Raw genomic sequence first — 25,279 nt, 5'->3', positions numbered from 1 at the left:
AACTTTTGAACATGGTTTTTTTTTTTTTTTGGCATCAGTGAGTACTAACAATTCTTGTCTGCAATTAGAAAGCATTGTTCTTCCATCTCAAAGGAATAAAATGTTTCCGTAATATTAGTAAAATTATAGCTAATTCTATACTCATTGACTCAGATTCTAGTTCAATCAGGCTTGAACTCATACATCCATTGCACTCTTTGGCAAAAGATTAACACAACAAACCTCTCAAGACTACCTTAAATCTTAACTTTAGAGCGCAATCTGAACAAGCTTGGGGTTGACATCGTTTTTTACCTACTTCCTTAATTATATTTACCGGGTATCATCCAATAAATAGTTCCATTCATGGACACAGCTCATTTGGGATAACTAAGTAGATTAAAATCTTAATCCTCCAAAATCATGATTTGCCTTCACCCTCTGCTAAAGTAAGGACCCCACATCCAATTTTCAGCCCCAAAATCCAATTATATTGAATCGTGAAAAAAAAAAAATCACCATGGCAAGCAACATAAATTTCGTTTCTTTTTTTGTATGCCGGAGATAATAGATAAATTTCAGAGTTCAAAGACCTAACCGTCAAGCCTGTATATTGGGAACACTGGCTGCTGAATTGACTCATAACTATGGATAACTAAGGGAGTCTACTTGAGAGAAAACCATAGAGTTGATAGGACTGGGGAACCTATTTGTACATGGTAGCATTTGGTTATAATCTAAGGTAGCTGATTTTCTTGGTCTCTCTAGACTATAATTAGAAATGATGTATTTCATCAATATACTGAAACTCATAAAACCATGTGAGAACAAATCTGCTATTAAATATCTTAGCTCCAGAACTAGCAAGCCAAGTTTTTATCAAAGATAATTTCAGCAGTCATATATGAAAAATATGCTCAAACAGCTCATAAATTGTTATTATGTTTGAAGAACCAGGATATATGTTTTGGCCTTATTCCTTTATTCATGCATAGTCATATTTTGGTTCTTCTATAACTGGCCATCACTGCAGATTCACTTGCTCTCACTCCTTAGGCTTTAGGTCAGCATCCTGATCATTCTCCTCAGCCTGGTTTGTAGAAGGCTCAATGGGGTTGTTGTTCACATCCCCACCTGGTAATAGCTGCTGTTGGCAAATAATTCGTCTCAGCTCATTGTTCTCCTCCTCCATAGCAAAATTGAGTGCTACCATTGAAAGAAATACAACATTATTTGAGGTCATACATGCTACTAACAAAGGTGATATAAGGATAAAGTGCCAATAGCTAGAGAGGATAAATGGTGTAACAAGCATATGTAACACCCGTCTAACATAGAAGTGGGTTCCATGCTAGTATATGGTGTAAGAGGCATATATAACGCTCCTTTCACATAGGGGTGAGTCCCATGCCTTTCAGGTCTACCTAAGAAGGTGGCGTTCAATATGCACGTTAATACCATATTCTTTTTTCAATCACTCACATTGGTGGAACAATCATACTTTTGGCTAAACACACCAAAATGAGTGTTCATATGAAATAAAGAATCACATTTAAAGGCCACTAGAAGTTTAAAATAAGTTGTGTATAGTGTATAGCTTGCTAAGGGTAGGGCTTGCACTACCACTAGGCCAATTAAGCAGTCTGTAACGACTCAAGGAAAAGTGTTAGCCACATCTACGTTATACCTCAAAATGACTAGTTACAATTGAAGCTTCTTGTAGTTGTTAATAAAACCCAGATCTACCCAGTAAATACTCGATGTGGGACTCATCACATACCCACACACATCACACAATCAATCAAATTGGGGTATCACAATCTTCCACACTTAAATTCTTAACGTCCTCGTTAGGGTCCACTTTGTGGGGTAGTGTCTTTGAGCCTACACAGGATTACCGGACCGACTCTGATACCATATGTAACGACACAAGGAAAAATGCTAGTCACATCTGTGCTATATCTCAAAAGGACTAGTCGCAATTGAGACTCCTTGTAGTTGCTAATAAAGCCCAAATTTACCCAGTAAATACCTGATGTGGGACTCATTACATACCCACACACATCACACAATCAATCAAATTGGGGCATCACACAGTCGCTTAAGGCCCCTAAGTGGAACATGGACCCCAAATTTAATTTTTCTCAATACTTATAAGAGTATTAATTAGACCCCAAATATTAGCCAATAAAAAAAATAAATAAATGAGTAATGCTATGGACAAAACAAAATGTCACAATAATTTCACATAACATTTCTAAATTAACATGCCAAGTCACACATGGCTCCACCATGAAAACAAATTCTCTATCCCATTTTTTATGTACCACTTTAATTACAATCCACCAATCATAACTTGTCAACCAAAGTAGAAAATGAAAATATATATATATATATATATTTATGACATATCATGATTGGTGGAGCATGAAGTAGTACACAAAAAATTGGGACAAAGGATTTGTATTTGCCCATCACAATCTCTAATTTAATTTTTTTGCTGTTCTAATTTAAGAATGTTGTGACATTTTGTTGTACCCCTAGTAATACTCAAAATAAATTGTTTATTAAAGACAAAAATAAAATATAAAAAAGGGAATTTTTTTTAGCAAAGTATAGGTGGACTGTAGACCACAGTCCACCCACTTTTTTTTGTTTTTGATAAAATTTTATTTTGTAGCTTTATAGATATACTAGTTGTTAAAAATAAAAACGTTTTTGTGAAAATTTTACCGAGTCTCAAAATGATTCTCTAGATAATTTGTTATAAGCTATGAAAAAATCTCACAAAACGAATAAGAAAATTTTCAAAAAAAAGTTATAAAAAAATTTAGATGAACAACTCACAAATGAACAAAAAATAAAAAACTAATTTTTTTTTGCATTTAAACAAATTAAAAGAATAGATTTTAAGTAAAAATATATATATATATATATATATATATATTATTTCATCAAATTAAAATATATAAAAGTCTCAATTCAAATGTCACTTTAGGCCCCAAAATCCCTTGGGTTGGCCCAGGTTAAGAGACTAGGTAGTTTTGGAGTTCATATAAAACATTGCTTCTATGCTGTCAGTTTAAAAACTTGCAAGTTTGTAAATAGTGGCCATTAGTAGTTATCCTTCCATGAATTTGGCCACATTTGTTTAAAAACTTGCAACCTTAAACCTAGTAGATGAGGATGGCCACATTTGATTTTAGATATAGTAAGAAAAGAAAATCTTCCCCATGACAAAAATGTAGACAAAAGCAAAATTTTTAAAATAAAATGCTTACATTCTTGCACTTGAAGTTTGTGCTCCACTTCCTGTTGAAGATAGGCAAGCTGGTTGTTTTCAGTTATATTCTCATCAAAGTCAGCCTGTTATGAGAATCCCATTTGAGAAAAGATAGTCAGAAATCTACTTCAGTCTCCAGATACTTGAGCTATAAAAGCATTTGGAAGAAAGAGAGAGGTAAATTACCAAAATCATGTTCAGCCTTTGTTTCAATTCAGCATCTTCCTGTTCCAGTCTTCGTATCTTTCTCCTCAGTTCGGAAATATAGCGCATATTCCTCATGATTTCCCTTTGAGTAGAGGTTGTGGATGTTGCATTCCTATAACATGCATGACAATAATGATGTGAAATTTGTTTAGGTCTCAACAGCCTTTTGGCTCTTAAATCTAAGTTGATAATGAAGAGAGATTTTGGTATATTGACCACTTTAATTAAAAGAGGGCTTACTTTAGCTGTCTGGAAGTAAAGAGCAAAACCTTGTTAAATAACTTGAACCATTTATGGAAAAAATGGCACTTATTGAGCTACACAAAAAAAAAAAAAGAAAAAAAAAAGGGGAAAAAAAGAAGAATAAATGAAACTAAGTCTTAGTTTGTTTACTAGTTCTAATCATCTCCTCAACTTGTAAATATCCTTAGTATATCCTGGTCACTTTTTCCTCTCATTTTTTCTTATCTTCTCTCTCTCTCTCTCTCTCTCTCTCTCCTCAAAACATTTCCTTAAACTTTATTTGGTTGGAGGATGGAAAAGTGGGGGAATGAAACATATTTAGTTCCCCTTATGTATGTTTGATTGGGGGGTGAAAAAGTAGAGAGATGAAAAAAATATTTTGTTTAGTTGAGAAGAAAAATGAGATGATAAAAAATGTAAGTTTGTATAAATTTACTCTCATACTCCTATAGCATAAACCAATTAATACTTTAAAAGAAAACAAATTTTTTTTCAATATATAAAAAATAACTTAAACATTAAAGTTTGAAAAAAAGAAGAAGAAGAAGAAGAAGGAGAAGAAGAAAAGAAGTTACATGAAAAACATGAGTGAGAGGAGATGGGTAGTTTCCATCAAGCACCACCCCCACCCCACCCTCTCTCTTCCCCCACATTTTTTCCTAAAATTAGGGAGATTCCAAAATTACCCAAAATGGTGGCCCCATGGAGAAAACTCCTAGACCCCACCATTTTCTCCTCTTAACCAAACACTCTTCCTTATAATTTTTTCTCCCTCATTTTCCATCTCCACAATAATTACCCCAATCAAATGAGCCCCAAATGACAGTGATCACTTTCTCTTTGATAAACATGAACTTTGTAATAAATATTTGGTATGCATAATTGAGAAAATTTAACAGGATGAGTGTTGGTGGGAGGATGAAAAATAAATATAAATTGTCTTTGTTTGGTTGGTAAGGGGAATGAGAGAATGAAAAAAGCATTTTGTTTGGATTCCCCTTATTGCCCATACTACATAATTAATAAAAGAAAAGCAAATTTGGACAAATGGGTTTAAAAGGGCAAAATAGTAAATGCCTTTGTTGTCCACATTTTCACTCCACTTTTCTCTCCAGACAGGCCCCAAGATCCTTGGAAGAGCCAAAGGAAGACAAAAGAAACAAAAAAGAATAAATTGAACACTTGAAAAATTAGGGGCCGGGGGGGGGGGGGGGAGGTTGAAGTTTTTGGGCTTGCTTTTCTTCCCCTTAATTTTCTATCATCAACTAAACAATAGAAAAGCTCCTATTTACCCTTCCATTCTCTCTCCTCTTTTTCCATCCTCTCTCTTTTCGCCCCAACCAAACATAACCTTAGGAAAGTCAAGTTATATAATTTCATTGCTAAATACTTGGTCCTCTAATATCAAATAAATTTCTTTCATATGAATTTATTAAACAAGGAATTTAATCACTTGTTTTGTGTGTAAACTTACCAATCAAAAAAAAAAAAAAAAAAAAATCTTAGTTTGTTACACTAGTAAAAAATATTCACAATACATATATCAATGAAATTGAAAACATGTTGATAAGAAGGACAAGAGATCCTGTATATGGCAATACCTGAAGGAATAGTCAGATACTGGAAGAGGTTGTGATAACCTCTTTTGTCAAGAAAATAGAACACATATATTGTAACACAAAAATATTGTACTATAATTAAGGAATTCCAAAAATTAATGTTAAGAAGGTAAGAATATCTCATCAAAAAGTACCACAATAAAATGGAAGGAAAAATAAATAAATAAATAAGTACCAATATATTGAGAATGAAACTCACCTTCTTCCCTCCATTGATAATGTGATATCAGGTATGAAATCCCTTGGTAAAGGAGTAGAAACTGTTGGTGTGTGTATTTGTTTTTCACTCCTATTAGTCTATTACTAATAGACCTTTTATATATAAATATATTGTTTAAATTATGTTTTATTTTTGCTTTTTAAATGGGAATTTAAATTATGTTTTAGGTCTGGATGTTATTTTCTTTCCATTTTCACTAAGCTATTTAATTATGAACCATGTGTAATAAGATTTTACCATATATCAATGGTAGAATATGGAGTGATAATTTATGGTTAATTCATTATTGAAATTTTAGTTGCAGAAACTACAATTTTTATTGGCTAATAAATGATAAACTTCTTAGGTTCTAATGCTCTGTTTTTTTTTTTTTTTTTTGAAGTAAAATATTTTCAAACATAAATATTATACATGTAAATCATTTTCTATAAAATATTTCAGGTGTTTTGTGTGACATGTAAAAAATTTCAAACCAACCATCAAAGTCGATGGTAACAATTGGAGCTATTGGTGCAGGAGGTCTGATGATCAAACCTTTGGAATTGACAGACCAAACAATGTCTCTAATGACTAGATCATCGGCATCGGTCGTCAAAGCGATGACTTTAGCCCACTATATTGCCAGCAACCATAGTTGGAATAGCATCTTCCGTGACTGGACTGTCAGCACCGATCCTCAAAACAATGGCTTTCATCACCATAACGACATCTCTAGTGGCCACAACTTTGAAATTGGTAGCCAGAACGGCGGCTTTGGTTGCCAGAATAATGTCTCGGTGACTAGACCACTAGAGGCCAATGCTAGTGTTGATTACCCAAATGGCATCTATGGCCACCAAACCATTAGATCACTAGCATAGGCTGCCCAACCCACCAGATTGGTGATTTAGCCACCAAATGGGGGGAGGGGGAGCCATTGTGTGTTTTTGTAAAATATTTTACCATGTTTTAAAAGGCAAAACATTTTACAACATTTTATAAAATATTTTATGGTTAAAGAAAAATATTTTACAAGTTTGACATCATTTTACATGCAAACAAACAATTAAAAATGGAAAAACATTTTCCTTAAAATATTTTCAAAACAAACGAAGTGTAAAAGACAAATTATAAAGTGAGTATTGACATTTTGGGATTTATTTAGTGAAAGTCTAGTCATTTTTGACAAGCTTTGTGATGTGCTTAGGTTATTTAGGCCTATTACATCTTGATTTGGAGAGAGAGAGAGAGAGAGAGAGAGAGTATTTTAAAATAAAGGTTTATATCATGTATTAGATTTATGGTTTGTAATTATTATTTTGATGAATTTGATCATTACAATGGAGATGAAGGATTTAAATTCTTGATGTCTCCGTTGGCAACATTATGAGTTGCCAGTTAGATTTATGGTTTACAAGGTAAGAGCATATTGATTCTTCTTGTGGACATAATAGGAGACAATCCCATGTAAGATAGATTTTCAAATGTGATACATACAAAAATATAGAAAAATTAATAAGATTAATATTTTAAAAAGTAGAATATAATATGAATAACTAAATCTTTTTTTTTATTTTTTGAGAGAGAGTTCAACCTATGGCGTCCGCTCCTAATAATAACTCTTTATTATCAGACCAAGACACCAATCGGTTTTTGGTGTAGGCGGAGATTGAACCCCAAATCTCTTATTCAACCGTTAGAGACTTTACTAGTTGAGTTAATTGGAACCCACGAATAACTAAATCTATATAGGTACAACTACGATAATATATAGATATCTTACACATGAGTAACTAAATCCTCGAACTAATTTCTCAGATTATTCATCCTTAAGCTAGAAAATTAAAGAATTTTTAGGAATATAACCAAAATAACCTTGAAACCTTAAAAATATGAATTTATTATTGTTTAATATTGAGAAACTTTGGCTTATGGGAAACGTTGGGTTATAAATTGACATAAGTTAATTAATTCAATTACCCAAGTTAATTAATTATTCAAATTACATACAATATTGTGGAGGCACGAAAAAAATCACCAATCTAACTAAACTAAAGAGTAGTGGAAAGTAAAATTGGACACAGTGATTTGTTAACTAATGGGGAAAACCTTCACAAGGCAAAAACTTCACCGGATGAATTTTAGTTCACTACTCCCAAGAATCCACTAATTAAGAATAAGTAGTTACAAGTATAAGGAATCTTACCACTACTCGGCCTATCCCAAAATACCAACTCATAGGTTTTTAGAGATATAAAAGACTTATTTTATAGTCATTGTCATATAGAGAGACAAACACAGAGACATATACTGTGTGATACACAAAACTATGAAGCTGCTGCCACTCTTGTGCACCTTTGGGTTATGTACCAAGCTGCTTTCAGATATACAAGCGTGGATTGAAAAACTTTGCACCCAACAATAACTCTCAAGTTGCTGGTGCTAGTCACATACTGGGATCAGTGCAAAAGACAAAAGTCTTCTACAAGATCAAGCCCACTTTTCTGCAATGAATCTTGAGTAATCTTCATGTGTTCAATCATAACACTTGATATATAAGCTTTTATGGTCTACTTGAACCCACTTAGAGCTACCCAAAATACAAGTTCAATGCATTTTGTCATATTATATGTCAATTACTTAAAAATATGACATTTACAAGAAAGTTTTATGGTTCTAGAGTTTAGCCTAAAGGTGCTCACTTGGGTTATTGTTTTTTTCTATGCAAGTAAAATTTTGAAAAATGCTTTTAGATAGTTTGCTTTGGTGGAAAGGAACTCTTGGGAAATTTTGTGATTGTTTGGTTCATCCCATCCACCTTGTAGAGAAAGAGAGAGCCTTTGCCTAAGTGATAGAAACACTCCCAATATCTCTTCTCCATTTCTCTCTCCATTGCTGCATCCTTGAGAGATTTTTATTACCATCACCTCCTATACAGTCCTTTGAGTGTTGTGATTATATGTTGAAGGTTAGGAAACCATAAGAGCCATTACAAATCCAAACCTAACTGTGGCTCTCTGTTGGCTACTCAATGGTAGTGTCCTTGGGAAGCTAGTTGAATAAAGGACTTGGTAAAATCGATTACTAGCTAGGGCTTGGAGGGCTCAAGTACATAAGGGATATGGGCTTGGAGGGTTCATAGTCTTACTTGTACTGCAACTGTTCATCTAGTCGATATTTTATAACCGTGTGGCCAGGGGAGAGATTTTTCCACCTGGGTGCTCTAGTTTTCCTCTTCCTAAACACTTCCTTGTGTTTAGTTTTAGTTTGTTTTATTTTCCGCATTTTCATATTGCTATTTATATGCTCTAGTTCTTACTTGTTTAGGCTTGCAATATGAAATTTGGTTAATCACTTATATTAGACTAATTGTTAGTTTTAGACTAAAAGTGATTAAGCCTTGATTTGTGTTAAAGAGGGTTCTAAATATATGCTAGGTTGTAATTAGCATTTTATAGAGAGAAATGAAATTTTGGGACTTAGAAGCTTAATTTGGATTTTGTCCATAAGAAGGGGGGGGGGGGACTTTATTTCATTGCATGCATTTTCCTAAGAGATTAACCTCTATTGGGTTATATATTAACCCCATTTAATTAGTCAATTACCCAAGTTGAGTTATTAGTCCAAATTACATGCAAATCCAGTTAAGGCACAATCAAATTACCAAACTAGATTAAGTACACTAGAAAATATGTTTGACATGGAGATTTGATCACGATGGGAAAACTCTCACAGGGAAAACCCCACATGGTGAATGTTAGGTCACCACTTCCAAAAAAAAACTAACAAGAATAGTACAATGAATTTTACCCTATCCTAAAGTACCTAATTACAGTAAAACCTGTCGATACTATATTTTGTCCAGCCCTGATTTGCACGTCAAAACAATGCCAAAATAAATTTAAAAAATTGAAAAAAGGTGCAAAATTATAAGTTTCAAATCCAAAAAGGGTAAAATTAAATACAATTGAGGCCAAAACCCTAACCAAGTATGGTCAAAACGTTGAATTTTTTAATCCAACAGTCGAATCAAGTTGAATTTTGGACCGTCTTGTAGGACATATATTTCCCTTCGAAACTATAGTTTACGGGCCAAAATTGGAGTTAAAACAGATGAGATATCACCAAAATACCAAAAACCCTAATAAAAATCTAACTCTTTTTTTTTTTTTTTTTTTTTTTCAAGGAAAAAACAAGCAATTTTTTGGCCGATTTCGCGCAATAAATTGTACCAACTGGGCAGGCACTGGAGCGATCTGGCTGACCCATCTTGAAGAAAAAGGTCTTGACTACTTTTAGTAAATATTGCTCGATTATATCTGCTTTTTTAAGGAAAAACGTCACAGAATGTTTCAGCACTATGCCATCTTCCTTCCAAGCGCAATATCTTGACGACTGTAGCTCCAAATCTTACAAGAACAAGACCATTGGAAACTAGACATTCATAGCTTTCAAGGCATATAAATTTTGAATAAAAAAGGAGTTTGAAAAGGCCTCAAAATAGTTGCACGAATATTGGAACAAAAATTTAAAAAAAAAATTACAAAGTAGGCTGATGAGGTGTCAAGAAATGGGAGACCATGTTACACCTAGCTAGCCTTCCATTTGGCCTCATCCCCTTATAAATACCCCCTCATTTTTTGAGAAAAATAGGAACTTTTTGCGACAAAATAGTGAGGAAAATAGGAAAAAAAAAAAAGAAAAGAAAAGGAAAAGAGTGGAAAAATTCTGAGAAAATCCTCTAGAAATTCTAAATTTTTTTTTTTCTCTCTCTCTCTCTCGGAAACCTAGCACAAAAAAGCCCTCTTTCATTTTTTCTAGTAATTTTGTGGGTAAGCTTGTAAGGGTGGGGTATTTTCTTAATAACTACACCCACCAAATCTCATTTTATTCTCAAGTAAACATCATCTTTATATATATAAAGATGAGGAAGTGACCTGAACAGTGTAATTCATAACTAAGCAAACTCCATCTACCACTTTCCTCAGATGAAGGGTCCAAGTGTCACGAAGAGAAATGGGGGAGGGAAAGATGGAAGGCCAGGATGTGAAGGAAGGGGGAGTATATAAAAAAGATGGTTTTTAGAAAAAGGGGGGGCCAGACACAAGTATCAAAAAAAAAAAAAAAAAAAAAAGGGAAATAGGAAGAACATTGAGAGAAGAGAGTGAACAATACAACTTTCTGTATAACATTGGCCTCCTCGGGCAGGCTTGTAGCGAGACATTTGCTCATCTATTCTATAGCATTAGCCCTTTCTTCCTTATTTTTATCCTCGGGCAAAGCCCTCTCTTACAAATTTTATTGATTTGGGCCAAGAATAAACTGCACAACTCACTGTTCTAAGTGGCTTGGGTTGCCAGATCTTTTGGTCCTTACAATTGGTGTTGTCTATGGGAACATCAAGGTGCGGTGGATTTGTTATGAGCAGTTATGGCTAACATAGACTAGGATAGGGAAGAATCGGTTGGCTCATAAAGGGAGAACCAATTTGTTAACTTAGAGTGAATGAGAGATAGGCAACATACCCCAAGTGTTATGGTGGAGTCTTAGCACACTGAACGTACAGAGCGGAGTCACTTAAGGATTGGGAGTCATGTCTCACAAAATCAGGAGACACAGAAATTGCAACAGGAGATAGACCACCTGCGCAGAAGTTGAGGCACAGGGAGCATGATAGAAGGAGTCCATCTCCCCCATCAAGTGAGGGTTTGAGTGAAATCAGGGATCACTCATATCGTTATAGATATAGAACTCCATCTAGTGAGTCCTATTCAGCTTCCTCATGCCAGGACAGAAACAGGTGTGGGAGGAGGTCTTCCCACCGTGGCATGGGGAATTATGCAATGAGTAAGCCTTATAGCAAATTTCTAAGTCACCTTTTGTTAGGAGAATTAACAAAGCCAAGCTCCCTCATCGGTTTTCTCAACCAAATTTCACCATTTACAATGGGAGGACATCCTGTGGAGCACGTCAGCCACTTTAATCAAAAGATGGCAGTTCATTCTAGTAATGAGGCTCTTATGTGCAAAGTTTTCCCCTCCAACCTCGTGCCGGTGGCTATGCGTTGGTTTGATGCCTTGCAGGAAGGGTCAATTGGGTCCTTTGAAGAGTTAACGAGGGCATTTGGCACTAGATTCATAACGTGCAGTTCCCAAGCCAATTGATTCTCTACTATCTATGACCATGAGGGAAGGAGAGACCCTCAGGACTTACTAGGATAGGTATTGGGAAATGTATAATGAGATAGATGTGGACTTTGAGGATGTGGTGGTGAGAACCTTTAAGGTTGTCCTCTCTACCGAACATGATTTGAGGAAGTCATTAACGATGAAGTTTGCCCTGAATATGCACCAGCTTATGGATCACATAAATAAGTATAAGCGGGTAGAGGAGGACCAAATCCAAGGAAAAGGCAAGGCTAAGATTTTCCCAGAGAAGAGGGATCCTTGGGGAGGGGGATATCAGGGTAATCGCCCTAGAAGGGAATTCTCTAATCAAACGTTATCCATGGGGACTTAATTAGCCAACTCGATGTTTAAAGAACTAGTATATCAAATACTAGAGAAAATAAAGAACAAGCCCTATTTCAAGTAGCCCAATAAAATGGGTGAGGACTCATCTAGGAGAAACCAAAGCCTTTATTACCATTACCATCAAGACAAGGGACATACTACGAAGGACTACAGGACCCTGCATGATCACCTGAATCAATTGGTGAAGGCAAGGAAGCTCAATCAGTTTGTACATTAGCCTACGGGGCAGTTTGGGCACTTGGGAGCTGAGTTTCATAGGAGTGGTGTCCCTCAGCCAGCATTGGACACTATTAATGTGATTTTTGCCAGGACAAGGAGTGATGTTGGGGCAAGTTCTGGGATCATGTCCGTGGGTGGGGCCCCTGATCTAAGGGCCAAGGATTAGGCTCCTAAAAGAACTAGAGTGATGGTCCCCCCCTACCCTGGGTTTCTCTGAGGAGGACAAGGAGAGAATGTTTCAGCCACAAGATGATTCTTTAGTGGTTACCATTAGGATTGGTGGTTATGACATAAAAATGGTACTAGTTGATCAGGGAAGCGGAGCAGAGATTTTGTACCCTGATTTGTATAAGAGGTTAAATTTAAAACCCAAAGACCTGGAAAGGTATGATTCACCCTTAATGGGTTTTGATGGGAGGATGGTGGTCCCTCGAGGAATGATAAGATTACCCATATAAGCCGGGGACGAGGAGGTACAGGTCAATTTCATCGTTGTAGAAGCATATTCCCCATATACAACTATCTTGGCCAGACCTTGGCTTCATGCTATAGGTGTGGTGTCTTCAACTCTACATCTAAAGGTTAAGTATCCCACTCAGGGAAGAGTGGAAAGTTGGTTGGTAGCCAGGCAATGGCTAGGCAATGTTTGGTGTTAGCAATTACATAGCATCCTGTAAATCATGTTGCAGTAACAAAGGATCAGGTCCCATAGCAACCAAAGGGCCCTATAGGGGGGCAGTAGGCCGAAGCATGTGAATAGTTGTCCGAGGAGCTAGAGAAGATGGTAATAGCGCAGGATGAGGAGCGATATTTTCAAGTGGGATCCCAGTTACCACCATTGGAAAAGGCGGAATTGGTGAAGTTCTTGGAAGTTAACATTGATGTGTTTTTGTGGAGCACTTATGATGTACCAGAGATTGACCCTGGGTTCATATGTCATCAATTGAATGTGAATCTCGATGCTACACCACGTAAGCAACCTCCTCGACGTTCATCCAAAAAGCATGTCGAGGCAGTAAGGGTAGAAGTAAACAAGTTGAAACAAGCTGGAGCAATTAAGGAGATCTTCTATCCCGAATGGTTAGCTAACACTGTGGTAGTAAAGAAGAAAAATGGGAAGTGGCATGTGTGTGTGTGGATTTCACTGATCTGAATAAGATTTGCTTGAAGGACCCCTTTTCTCCTCCCTCGGATTAATCAGTTGATGGATTCAATTGTGGGGCATCCTCAGATGAGTTTTTTGGATGCCTTCCAAGGGTATCATCAGATACCCTTATCACTATCTGATCAGGAGAAGACAACTTTTCGTGCTCCTAACGAGAACTATCACTATCGCATGATGCCCTTTGGCCTTAAGAATGCAGGATCCACGTATCAAAGGATGGTTACCCAGATGTTTGACTCACAAATTGGGAGGAATATGGATGCCTACATTGATGACATGGTGATAAAGAGCATATAGGTAGAAGAGCATTTGGCGGATTTGGGGGAAGTATTCTCAGTATTGAGAGAGCATAAGCTACGTCTAAATGCATCCAAGTGTTCTTTTGGGGTTAGCTTGGGAAAGTTTTTAAGCTATATGATAACACACCGAGGGATTGAAGTCAACCCCGATTAAATTAAGGCTATAAACAGTTTGCACCCTCCCCAAAATCCCAAAGAGGTACAGAAATTGATCGGGATGGCAGCAGCTCTAAATAGATTCATTTCTCGATCTGCAGACAAGTGTCGTCCTTTTTTCTAGCCTCTTCACAAGTGGAGGGACTTTCATTGGACCGAGGAGTGTGTAGTAGCTTTTGAGGAGCTTAAGCAGTATTTGTCAAGTCCCCTAATCCTATCCAGGCCCGAGAAGGAGGAGGTGATGTATGCATACCTGGCAGTTACAAATTATGCTATCACTTTGGTCTTGGTCAAAAATGAGGATGGGGTCTAACGGCTTGTCTACTATGTTAGTAAGTCCTTGCAGAAGGTTGAGACACGTTATTTACCCCTAGAGAAGGCAGTATTGACCATCTTGCATGCCACCAGGAAGCTTCCTCATTATTTTCAGGCTTACACTGTGGTGGTGCTCACCCAACTCCATTTGCAAGCTCTTTTGAGAAAATCAGACTATATAGGCAAAATTGCTAAGTGGGTGTTGAGGTCTAAAAGGATCACAGTGAGAGAAGCCCAAAAGAGTGAGCCAAGCCCAAAAGAAAATAAGCCAAGTCCAAAAGAAAATAAGCCAAGTCCAAGGAAGCAGGTGCAAGGGGACCACGAAAGAAAAAGCAGGCCCAGGATGCTTGAAGCCCAAAAGAAGAAACATCAAGAAGGAAAAGAAACCCACGGCAAAAATTAAAGAAAATAGCCAGGATCCTCAGCAACCATCAAGAGGCACGGATCCTTCCAGGCGCATAGTCAAAGGAAGATTAAGACAACTCGAAAGAAAAGGACAAGAAAAGAAAATAAGAAACAGAGTAGAAGCCACAAGCGCCAAAAGACCCAACAAAAAAAGAAGAAATAACCAGCAACCTCTCACGGCACAAGTGGGAAGCATCTCGGGGAACCAGAACAGAGAAATACAAAAAGAGGAATGGCAACAGGCGACTTTCAAGTAGGCAGAATGGGATTCCGCCCAGATGGGAAAAACGGCAAAAGGGGAACTGCCAAACGGTGAGACCGAGAAGGGCATACCTCAACACATCCCAAAGTAGGTAACCAGCCATGGACTTTCAAAAGAATCAAAGCTGAAAGAGGGAAAGAATGAGAAAAACTAGAAATAGAACCTGCCGAGTGATGGGCACGAAACAGGGCTCTGTTAACCATAAGACGAAATAGGGGAACCAATGGTTCCCCTGGGATGCCAGAATTTCACTATAAAAGGAGGGGTAGGTTACGAAGAAAAGGTAGAGAGATTTTTAGAGAGAAAGAACTATTAGTGAAGTTTTTATAAAAGAAAGGAAAACTGAGGGAAAAGTTTAATGGTGTCATAAATAATCCCAAGTCTATAACTCGTCCATATGTCTCGTCCAACAAAAGAAGCTACAATAGGCGGTTAAACTTGGATGTGTACTGGCGAACCTCGTCCATACATGGACGAGCAATACCTCGTGAGATCTACTTATCATTTATGAACGTCAAGCCTTCCAAGATGATCTCGTCCATCTTCCACTAAAAATGGACGAGATCATCCTGGAGGTCTCGTCCATCCTTACTATGGATGGACGAGTTCATCGGCCCGTCCGACCTAGGTAACTTCCACAGCGGTTATGGAAGTTACTCCCAATTCTTCGGACTCCTCGACATTGGGAACGGTTACTAAAGAGATAACCGTTCCACACACACACACACTATATAAGGCTTCTTCGATGAAGGGTAAAGGTATTCAGACACTTTTACTTTTGAGAGAACATTTCTTCGTTACAGAGAGTTCAAAGTAACTGACTTGATCATCGGAGGATTTTTGGCTGGTCCCCACCGGTCCCCTCTGATTTTGTGTCCTTTGTATTACAGGAAATAGCCCAAAGATCAACGTTCGAGTCCTATCAACCCACTGATAAAGAGAGAATTATCAGTTGGCGCCATCTGTGGGGAAAGAAATTGTTTCACAGTTTACTTCTCCGTGACAAAGGGTTTGATGGTTCGGACTAGATCAAGGGCTACTAGCCCAGGCCATCAGGGAAGCAGCAACCCGCATCGTGATCGCCAGTCTGCACCGGTCATGTAGTCATCTGCCCAACATGCACAATCTATGGCAGACGCTATGGCGGAGTTGACTCGCCAAAACCAAGAATTACGAATGGAGATTAATATGAGGAGGCAAACACATGAAGAACGTGAAGGTGGACAAACGCAGAGTCATGGCGGAAGAGAGAATACCGAAGTTGGAAGTCAGTTTAGGGGCACCACTTCACGAACGGTACCGCACTTGAAGGAAGAAATGGACCAAATGAAGAGAGTTATGGAGGAGATGAAAGAAAGTATGAAAAGGGCGAATCCGATAGAAGATTTGGTTCACAGGACTGATTCTCCCTTTACGGCTTCCATCAACGGTCACCCCCTACCGTCAAAGTTCAAGTTGCCTTCTCTGGATTCATATGATGGAACACGTGACCCGTTTGATTACATAGCCACTTTCAAGACCACCATGCATCTTCAAGGGGTGCCTGATGAGATAATGTGTAGAGTCTTCCCTACCACCCTTAAGGGTTCAGCGCGAGTTTGGTTTAGCAAAATACCTCCAAATTCGGTGAGTTCTTTTGAAGAGTTGAGTAAGTTGTTTGTTAACAATTTCATTGGAGGACAAAGGCACAAGCGTTCCTCGTCCAGTTTGTTGACAATAGAGCAGGGAGAGAACGAGAGCCTTCGGTCATTTATCACCCGTTTTAACAGAGAAGCTCTCAGTGTGGATGAAGCAGATGATAAGCTTCTACTGGCAGCCTTCCACAACGGGGTGAATTCGGATCTGTTTATACATAAGCTTTATGAAAAAGAGCCCCAGTCCATGGCAGAACTCGTCCATTCGGCTCAGAATTTTATGAATGCAGAAGATGCAATCATCGCTAAGAAGAGGAAGAGGTCCGAGAGAATGGATGCAAATCCCAGTCGTCAGCACGAGCAAGGAACTCGTCCAAAGAAAGGACGGACGGAGGAAAGGAGAGATCGAGAAAGTAAGAAGCCAGGCCCTCCAGTACGGAACCAGCAGTATACCCCTTTAAACGCCCCACTTGAGCAAGTCCTTATGCAAATCAAAGATGATCCTTCACTGAAGTGGCCAGAGAAAATGAAGGGTGATCCCAACAAGCGCAACAGGAACAAGTACTGTCGCTTTCATAGGGATCATGGTCATGACACGGACGAGTGTTTTGACTTGAAGCAACAAATTGAAAATCTCATAAGGCAAGGGAAGTTGAGGGGTTTCCTTGGACGAGACCAGAGGGACGAGAAACAGAAGGGAAAGATGGAAGATTCATCGCGACCACCACTCGGGGAGATAAGAGTCATCATTGGGGGAAGTTCAACTGGCCAGTCGTCCAAGTCCAAGAAAGCTTACTTGAAGGTAGTACAGAGCGTCCAGCTTTCTGGACGATCACCGAGAGCAAGGTCTACGGACGAGCGGGCAATTACTTTCACGGACGAAGATGTTGACAGAATTCATCACCCTCATGATGATGCCCTCATCATCTCCCTACTAATTGCAAACTACACAACCAGAAGAGTGCTTGTGGACAATGGAAGCTCAGTAGACATTTTATACTATCCAGCTTTTCAGCAGATGAGATTAGGACGAGACCAGCTCCGTCCAGTGAACTCCCCCCTAGTAGGTTTTGGTGGGATGAAGGTGCAACCAGTGGGTACCATTTCCTTATCCGTGGTAGTGGGGGCATATCCACGACAAATTACCAAGGACGTCAACTTCCTTGTGGTAGATTGTCCATCCTCTTACAATGCCATCATTGGGAGACCAACTTTGAATAGCTGGAAAGCTGTTACCTCCACTTACCATTTATCAGTCAAGTTCCCAACAGAACACGGGGTAGGACAGGTACAAGGTGACCAACTGGCAGCAAGAGAATGTTACTTGGCCATGCTGGCCATGGATGAACAAGTTCAAGCAATGAATATTGAAGAAAAGAAGGTTGTAGCAGAGCCTACTGAAGCATTGGAAGATATTTCCTTGGATGAAGTTAACCCTGAGAGGTGTACCAGGGTTGGAGCAGATTTAGAAGAGAAGATTAAAAAGGACCTCGTCCAATTTTTGAAGAAAAACATCGATGTGTTCGCGTGGAGTCACGAGGATATGCCGGGTATAGACCCTAATGTCATTACCCACCGTTTGAATGTATGTCCTTCCTCCAAGCCTGTGCGGCAAAAGAAGAGGGTGTTTGCCCCTAAGAGAGATAGTGCAATCAAGGACGAGGTCCAGAAGCTGATGGTAGCAAAGTTCATTCGGGAAGTGTATTACCCGGATTGGTTGGCCAACGTAGTAATGGTCAAAAAAGCGAATGGCAAGTGGAGAATGTGCGTGGACTTCACTGATCTGAACAAGGCTTGCCCCAAGGATAGCTACCCGCTACCGCGCATTGACCAGTTAGTAGACTCAACTGCAGGACACAAATTGCTTAGCTTCATGGATGCCTTTTCAGGATACAATCAGATAAGAATGGACGAGGCTGATCAAGAGAAGACATCTTTTGTAACCAGTCAAGGCTTATTCTGCTATAAGGTGATGCCGTTTGGCTTAAAGAATGCAGGGGCAACATATCAGAGGTTGGTCAACCACATGTTTCGTCCACAGATTGGGCGGAATGTGGAAGTCTACGTAGATGACATGCTGGTGAAAAGTCAAGACGAAGGAAGACATCTAGACGACCTGCAGGAGACATTCGAGACATTGAGGCAGTATCACATGAAGCTAAATCCTAGCAAATGTGCCTTTGGAGTATTATCAGGGAAATTCCTTGGCTTTATGGTATCCCACAGGGGAATTGAAGCGAATCCAGATAAAATTCAGGCAATATTGGACATGAAGCCACCGCAAAATACCAAGGAAATCCAATCCCTCACTGGACGAGTCGCTGCGCTTAACAGGTTTGTCTCTAAAGCTACTGATAAATGTTTGCCATTTTTTAAGGTTCTCAAAAAAGCATTCGAATGGACCGACGAGTGTCAGAGAGCTTTTGAAGATTTGAAGGTATACCTTACCATGGCACCGCTGCTGAGTCCATCAGTGGAAGGAGAGGAACTATATTTGTACCTAGCGGTAACCCCGCATGCCGTGAGCTCGGCATTGATAAGAGAGGAAGATAAAGACCTGTGTACCTAGCGGTAACCCCGCAAAGACCTGTGTACTATACAAGCAAGGCATTGAAAGGAGCGGAAGGACGGTATCCACAAATGGAGAAGTTGGCCTTCGCACTAATCACAGCATCACGGAAGCTGAGGCATTATTTCCAAGCACATGTCATTAATGTTATGACAGATCATCCTCTCAAAAAGGCAATGAATAGGCCGGAAGCTGCAGGACGATTAATCCAGTGGGCTGTGGAGCTAAGTGAGTTCGATATCAGGTATCTACCAAGGCATGCCATAAAAGCTCAAGCCCTAGCAGATTTTATTGCGGAGTTTACCCCAAGTTATAATGAGGCAGAGGACAGTAAGAGATGGGTCGTCCACGTGGATGGTTCGTCTACACGGCATGCAGGAGGAATTGGTGTGGTCCTGCAGTCCCCAGAGGGAGATAAACTGAAACATAAAGTCCGTCTACAGTACCAAGCGACAAACAATGAAGTCGAATATGAAGCCCTCCTCAAAGGGTTAGAATTGGCAAAGTCCGTGGAAGCAAAGTCCATATGTGTCATGGGGGATTCCCAACTGATCATGGGCCAAGTGAATGGGACGTATGAGGCGAAGGAAGAACGGATGAAGAAGTACCTTGGTAGGGTGATGCGCCTTGTGAAAAGGTTTGAAAAAGCTGACTTCGTTCAAATCCCAAGGGAGGAGAACGTGGAAGCTGATACTATAGCGAAGGAGGCCTCAGCAGATGAATCATTAGAGAAGTCAGATGAAGTTCAATATATGCCAAGTATAGATGCCCAGGAAGTACAGCAGGTGGATAACAGAGAAAATTGGATGACTCCCATTATATCCTACTTGAAAGACGGACGACTGCCAGAAGAGAAGGACGAGGCCAGAAAGGTGAGGGTGAGGTCAGCTAGATACGTTCTCATGAATGGAGTGCTATACAAGAGAGGTTTCTCTCAACCTTACCTTAGATGTTTAGCTCCGGACGACGCAAACTACGTGCTGAGAGAAGTTCATGAAGGGGCATGTGGCAATCATTCGGGAGCAAGATCACTTGTCCACAAGGTCGTCCGTGCAGGGTATTATTGGCCGAACATGCAAGCTGATGCTAAAGCATACGTTAAGGTCTGCGACCAGTGCCAGCGATTTAGCAACGTCCCCAGGCAACCATCGGAATACCTCACCCCAATGGTGGCACCATGGCCCTTCGCACAATGGGGACTGGACATTTTGGGTCCTTTCCCTTTGGGAGTAAGGCAGATGAAGTTTCTGGTGGTGGGCATCGATTACTTCACCAAATGGGTAGAAGCAGAACCGTTGGCAAATATCACACAACAGAATGTAAAAAACTTCGTGTGGAAGAACATCGTATGCAGATTTGGAGTGCCGAAGGTATTGGTGTCTGATAACGGACGACAATTTGACAATGCACTCTTCAAGGACTTCTGCTCACATTTTGGAATTCAGAACCATTACTCCTCGCCTGCACACCCCCAAGCCAACGGCCAGGCTGAAGTTGCAAACCGATCCTTGTTGAAAATCATCAAGACTCGGCTTGAAGGGGCAAAGGGAGTGTGGCCAGATGAATTACCAGGAGTTTTATGGGCATACAGGACCACAGTGAGGACACCTACAGGGGAGACTCCTTTCAAGCTAGCCTATGGAAGTGATGCAGTCATACCTGCAGAAGTACATATGGCTAATCACAGGGTGATGATGTATCAAGACAAGGATAATGAAGATCAGCTTCGTCTGAACCTCGATCTAATAGACGAGGTAAGGACAAACGCAGAACACCGGGCAGCAAAGTATAAGAACCTCATGGCTAAGCAGTATGATGCGATGGTGAAGCCTAGGCGTTTCAACATTGGAGATCTCGTCCTGAGAAAGGTCTCTTTGTCGACCAAGAACCCGGCACATGGGAAATTAGGCTCAAACTGGGAAGGACCCTATAGAGTTATCAACTGTAAAAGGCAAGGATCCTATTACCTGGAGGCCCTGGACGGGAGAAAGCTGGAGCATCCTTGGAATGTGGAGCACCTGAGGAGGTACTATCAGTAAGAGTGAACCTATGGACGAGACTGGGTCTTATCTGTCTAATTAACCTACTACTACGTATGATGCTGTTTCTGTTTGATACTATTATGTTTGGTGTTGCTTACGTGTGGAGTTTGAAACTATGATCTTATTACTTATTATAGTTGTGTTATGGTTATGAACGAAGTCATGAAATATGTATTTATTAAATAAAAAGGCATCAGTGTGCATATGCCTTGTCTGTAAACAATATTTATGTTATGTGCTAAATGTTGTGTGAAATTTCTCCATGATATTGTCGTCCAAGTCAATCCTCAAGAGGGTTGGAAGATCCAAGACGAACAAAATCTCTGGACGCAGAGATGTAACGTCTAAATTTTCCAAGGAAAAAATCACATCCACACTCGTCCAACTCATAGACGAGACGGAGCCAACTGAAACAATCCAAAATCTGGACGAGAGAAAAAGTTGGCAAAATAAGTAAGATGGTAAGTAAAATTAGTTTGCAAGTCCTAAGACGAATCAAGCTAATTAAAAATACTGCCTGCTGAGACGAGTCAGACTACATGAAAAATATGTAATCTCGACATGGACGAGCTAAAGTTGGAGTTAAAATAGCTTAGCAACATTCGTCCATGAGAATGAAATCACCCGTCCATGCAAAGATAATAAAAATTCATTCAAAGGGTGGACTTCCTACGTCCAAAAAACCCTTGATTAGTTTGAAAAGCAGAAACTACTTAAAAACCCGTCCTAAAACCATGGACGAGTATAATGTATTCTTGTTACATAAAAGAAGGTCCAAAAACAAAGGACCAAATAAAAAAAAAAAAGAGAAAACCATCAAGGTTAAAAGTCTCGTCCTAAGAAAGGGGAGCATTCACAACTGGTGCGTCTTGAGGCTGGGTACTAGCGTCGTCTTCCACGTTGACGTCATCAGAGCCAGTCTGGAGAAGAGAGCTTGTGGCAGCAGCAAGGTTAAGCTTGATTGCATTAAAATCAACTTCAGGGAAGTTCTCAATAGCGTCCATTCTGAAATCTTCAAAACCAGCTGCATAATTGCGATCCAAAGTGTCTGTATATTCTTTGGACGACTTGAACTCAGCCACAGCGTCCTCTTTTGCCTTGGAGAGACGAGCATTCAATTCATCATTCATCTTCTGCAAATGATCAATGCGCGTATCCTTCTCCACTGCATCCGTCCTTAGCTCCTCAATCAGCTTGTTACGTTCCTTGACCTCGTCCTTAGCTTTTTCAGCAACCCCAGCCCATTTTTTACACTCAGCATTCACCTGCTGAATCCTCGTCTCCAACAAGACTCTCGTCTTGTCCAGCTCTGTTGCCTGTCTAGACGCTGCTATAAACTTCGACATGGCCTATGAATAGACAAAGCAACATAGAATGATTAAATAAGGAAAAGTGGCTAACTGAACAAGGACGAGAGATACTAACATACCTTGAAGAGGTCATGGACGCCTGAATGCTCAAATTCCTTCAAGCCCATGTTATAGCACGTGTTTATATCCTCGTCCTTGACGGCTAACTGGAAACGTTCCCAAGCCAGGTCTTCGTTCTCAACAATGTTCGTAGAAGGCTGGGACGAGCCAGGCGTGGTAGACTTGGCCAAAGGAGTTCTGGGCGGAGTCTTGGACGGAGTGGACTCAACTGGAGTGGACGAGTCCACATCAACTATCTGGACGGCAGGCTGGGACTGGGGAGGTTTGGACTTGACCACCTTGGACGAGCTTTGCTTAACCCTTTTGTCTCTACGATTGGGGAGCCCTTCCAAGTCAATATTCTTTGGCAAGAACTTCCTTTTGTCCCCAGCCGTTGGACGTGTCTGACCCTCAGGACGATCCTGGGTCTGACCCTCAGGACGTTTCCCCTCTCCTGCAATCTCCTTCCCTCTGTTCTCTTTCATTGTTGACATTCCTAAGACGAGATGAACAAGTTAGGAATGTATAAATAAAAAAGAAAAAGAAAAGGAGGTTTAGCTAAAACTTACTTTTTCGCACAGTAACTTCGTGGGCGATAGCTTCGTCTGAAGGCTTAGGACCTAAACCCCACTTGGCTAGACGTCTAAACGTGACAAGAGAATGAAAGCTCCTATCTGAATGTAGACGAGCCCTGTGGATGCGGTCACGGTGAAATTTGCTCAAGGACGGACGTTTGGCAGCTACAGCAGAATGAACAAACAAAGGTCAGAAATTGTAAATATGCCAAATAGAAGCGAGAATAAAAATAAACAAGGGGAAGGGACATACCTTCTGGACGAAGGTTCCTTAGGTCCCCAGTGTAAGGGGGAAAGGGATCCCTGCCAACGTCCACAGGGTTCCCTGCCCAGAAGCCTGAAACGAAAATGAACTCCGTCTTCCATTTCCTATCAGACGAAGCTAGGGACTTAATCAACCTACAATCATTCCCTCTAGCAGTAAACTGATAAAAACCTTCAGATTGACTTATGGCAGAAGGTTTATAACAATAAAGGAACTCGTCCACTGTAAGAGGACGGTCCCCACCAAAAACTTCCCTCCACAAAATTTGCATGGAGATAATTAGTCTCCATGCGTTAGGATTGAATTGACAAACATCTAAACCTAACTTAACTAATAACTCTCTAGTGAAGGCATTTAAAGGAAACCTAAGGCCACCTAAGAAGTAAGATTCATAGACGCCTATACCAAAACGGGGCTCACAACACCACTCTCCACGGACCGGCAGCCTAGGGTTAAACTCGTCTGGGATTTGATACCAAGATTTAAGGCTAGTTAACCTCTGTTCGTCCGTCTTAGAATGGACGCCTACAGCGCAACTGAAGACGGTTTCTACCTCGTCCGTAGGATTGGACGGAGAACCAGCTTGAGAGCCAGAAGCTCTCCTAAGCTGTTCTTGGACGACCTCAATAGGGAGCCCAGGGGCCCCAGAAGAGTAGTTCTCGTCCGTGCTTCCTCCACTCTCATCACTAGCGCTGCTAGAGTCAGACCTCTCACTAGTATCCTCACAGTACTCGTCTATAGCCTTATTAAGGCTATCATTAGACGAGGAAGCAACAGACATCTCTAACAAGAAACTTAAAACCTAAAGACGAGGAGAAGAAGAGTACCTGGCTCTAGACGGAAGAAGACTCTAGACGCAGAGGAACTCCTAGACGAGGCTCTAGACGACGGATGTCAAGGAAGAAAATCTCTGGAATGAAAAGGGTTAAGGGAGGCATTCCACTATTTATAGGATGCTGACCTAGGTAATCGAAACGACCCAACCAATACGAAAGCGACACGTGGCATCTACCTCGGAAATATAAATCGATGGAATCAGTCGCCAATAAAAAAATGACACGTGGTGCAAACAATTAATAACCAATTACACCAGTCCAAGGACGTTCAACCATTTGGACGACTCACATGGACGAGGGGGCAACTGATGGTGTCATAAATAATCCCAAGTCTATAACTCGTCCATATGTCTCGTCCAACAAAAGAAGCTACAATAGGCGGTTAAACTTGGATGTGTACTGGCGAACCTCGTCCATACATGGACGAGCAATACCTCGTGAGATCTACTTATCATTTATGAACGTCAAGCCTTCCAAGATGATCTCGTCCATCTTCCACTAAAAATGGACGAGATCATCCTGGAGGTCTCGTCCATCCTTACTATGGATGGACGAGTTCATCGGCCCGTCCGACCTAGGTAACTTCCACAGCAGTTATGGAAGTTACTCCCAATTCTCCGGACTCCTCGACATTGGGAACGGTTACTAAAGAGATAACCGTTCCACACACACACACACTATATAAGGCTTCTTCGATGAAGGGTAAAGGTATTCAGACACTTTTACTTTTGAGAGAACATTTCTTCGTTACAGAGAGTTCAAAGTAACTGACTTGATCATCGGAGGATTTTTGGCCGGTCCCCACCGGTCCCCTCTGATTTTGTGTCCTTTGTATTACAGGAAATAGCCCAAAGATCAACGTTCGAGTCCTATCAACCCACTGATAAAGAGAGAATTATCAAAGTTAATATTGCTTCCCGGTATCCTGTAAAAGCCACTATTGCACATACTTGGATTCAAAGAGAATCAAACTTTGCAAGTTTTGAAGGCTGAGATAGCCATTTAAGACTGTAATTTTTGAGCTTGATTGAACCTTGTATCACGTCTTAGTGAGCATTTTGTAAC

The 25,279-nt window shown here is 40.1% G+C and overlaps 3 protein-coding genes and 1 pseudogene across 3 annotated transcripts; 2 read left to right on the top strand and 2 right to left on the bottom strand.

The window, feature by feature from the left end:
* Positions 1 to 848: 848 nt before the first annotated feature.
* LOC115958365 (transcription factor RF2a-like) lies at positions 849 to 3,724 on the bottom strand. Its single transcript, XM_031076813.1, has 4 exons — positions 3,710 to 3,724; positions 3,449 to 3,581; positions 3,261 to 3,345; positions 849 to 1,185 (listed from the first exon to the last, which is right to left on the bottom strand). Exons 2-4 carry the CDS (start codon positions 3,542 to 3,544, stop codon positions 1,025 to 1,027), a joined length of 342 nt encoding a protein of 113 aa, XP_030932673.1. The 5' UTR covers positions 3,545 to 3,581; positions 3,710 to 3,724; the 3' UTR covers positions 849 to 1,024.
* Positions 3,725 to 6,039: 2,315 nt separating this feature from the next.
* On the top strand, positions 6,040 to 12,740 carry LOC115955041 (annotated as a pseudogene).
* Positions 12,741 to 19,158: 6,418 nt separating this feature from the next.
* On the top strand, positions 19,159 to 20,735 carry LOC115955035. The gene is made up of 3 exons (XM_031073067.1): positions 19,159 to 19,661; positions 19,758 to 20,433; positions 20,679 to 20,735. Exons 1-3 carry the CDS (start codon positions 19,159 to 19,161, stop codon positions 20,733 to 20,735), a joined length of 1,236 nt encoding a protein of 411 aa, XP_030928927.1.
* Positions 20,736 to 21,965: 1,230 nt separating this feature from the next.
* On the bottom strand, positions 21,966 to 22,828 carry LOC115955025. The gene is made up of 2 exons (XM_031073055.1): positions 22,559 to 22,828; positions 21,966 to 22,478 (listed from the first exon to the last, which is right to left on the bottom strand). The coding sequence occupies exons 1-2, from the start codon at positions 22,604 to 22,606 to the stop codon at positions 21,966 to 21,968; spliced, it is 561 nt and encodes a 186-aa protein (XP_030928915.1). The 5' UTR covers positions 22,607 to 22,828.
* Between the last annotated feature and the right edge of the window lie 2,451 nt (positions 22,829 to 25,279).

The sequence above is a fragment of the Quercus lobata genome, chromosome 1, assembly GCF_001633185.2.
Source record: "Quercus lobata isolate SW786 chromosome 1, ValleyOak3.0 Primary Assembly, whole genome shotgun sequence".
In the NCBI taxonomy this organism is placed as follows: domain Eukaryota; kingdom Viridiplantae; phylum Streptophyta; class Magnoliopsida; order Fagales; family Fagaceae; genus Quercus; species Quercus lobata.
This window is presented reverse-complemented; position numbering and strand designations above follow the sequence as displayed.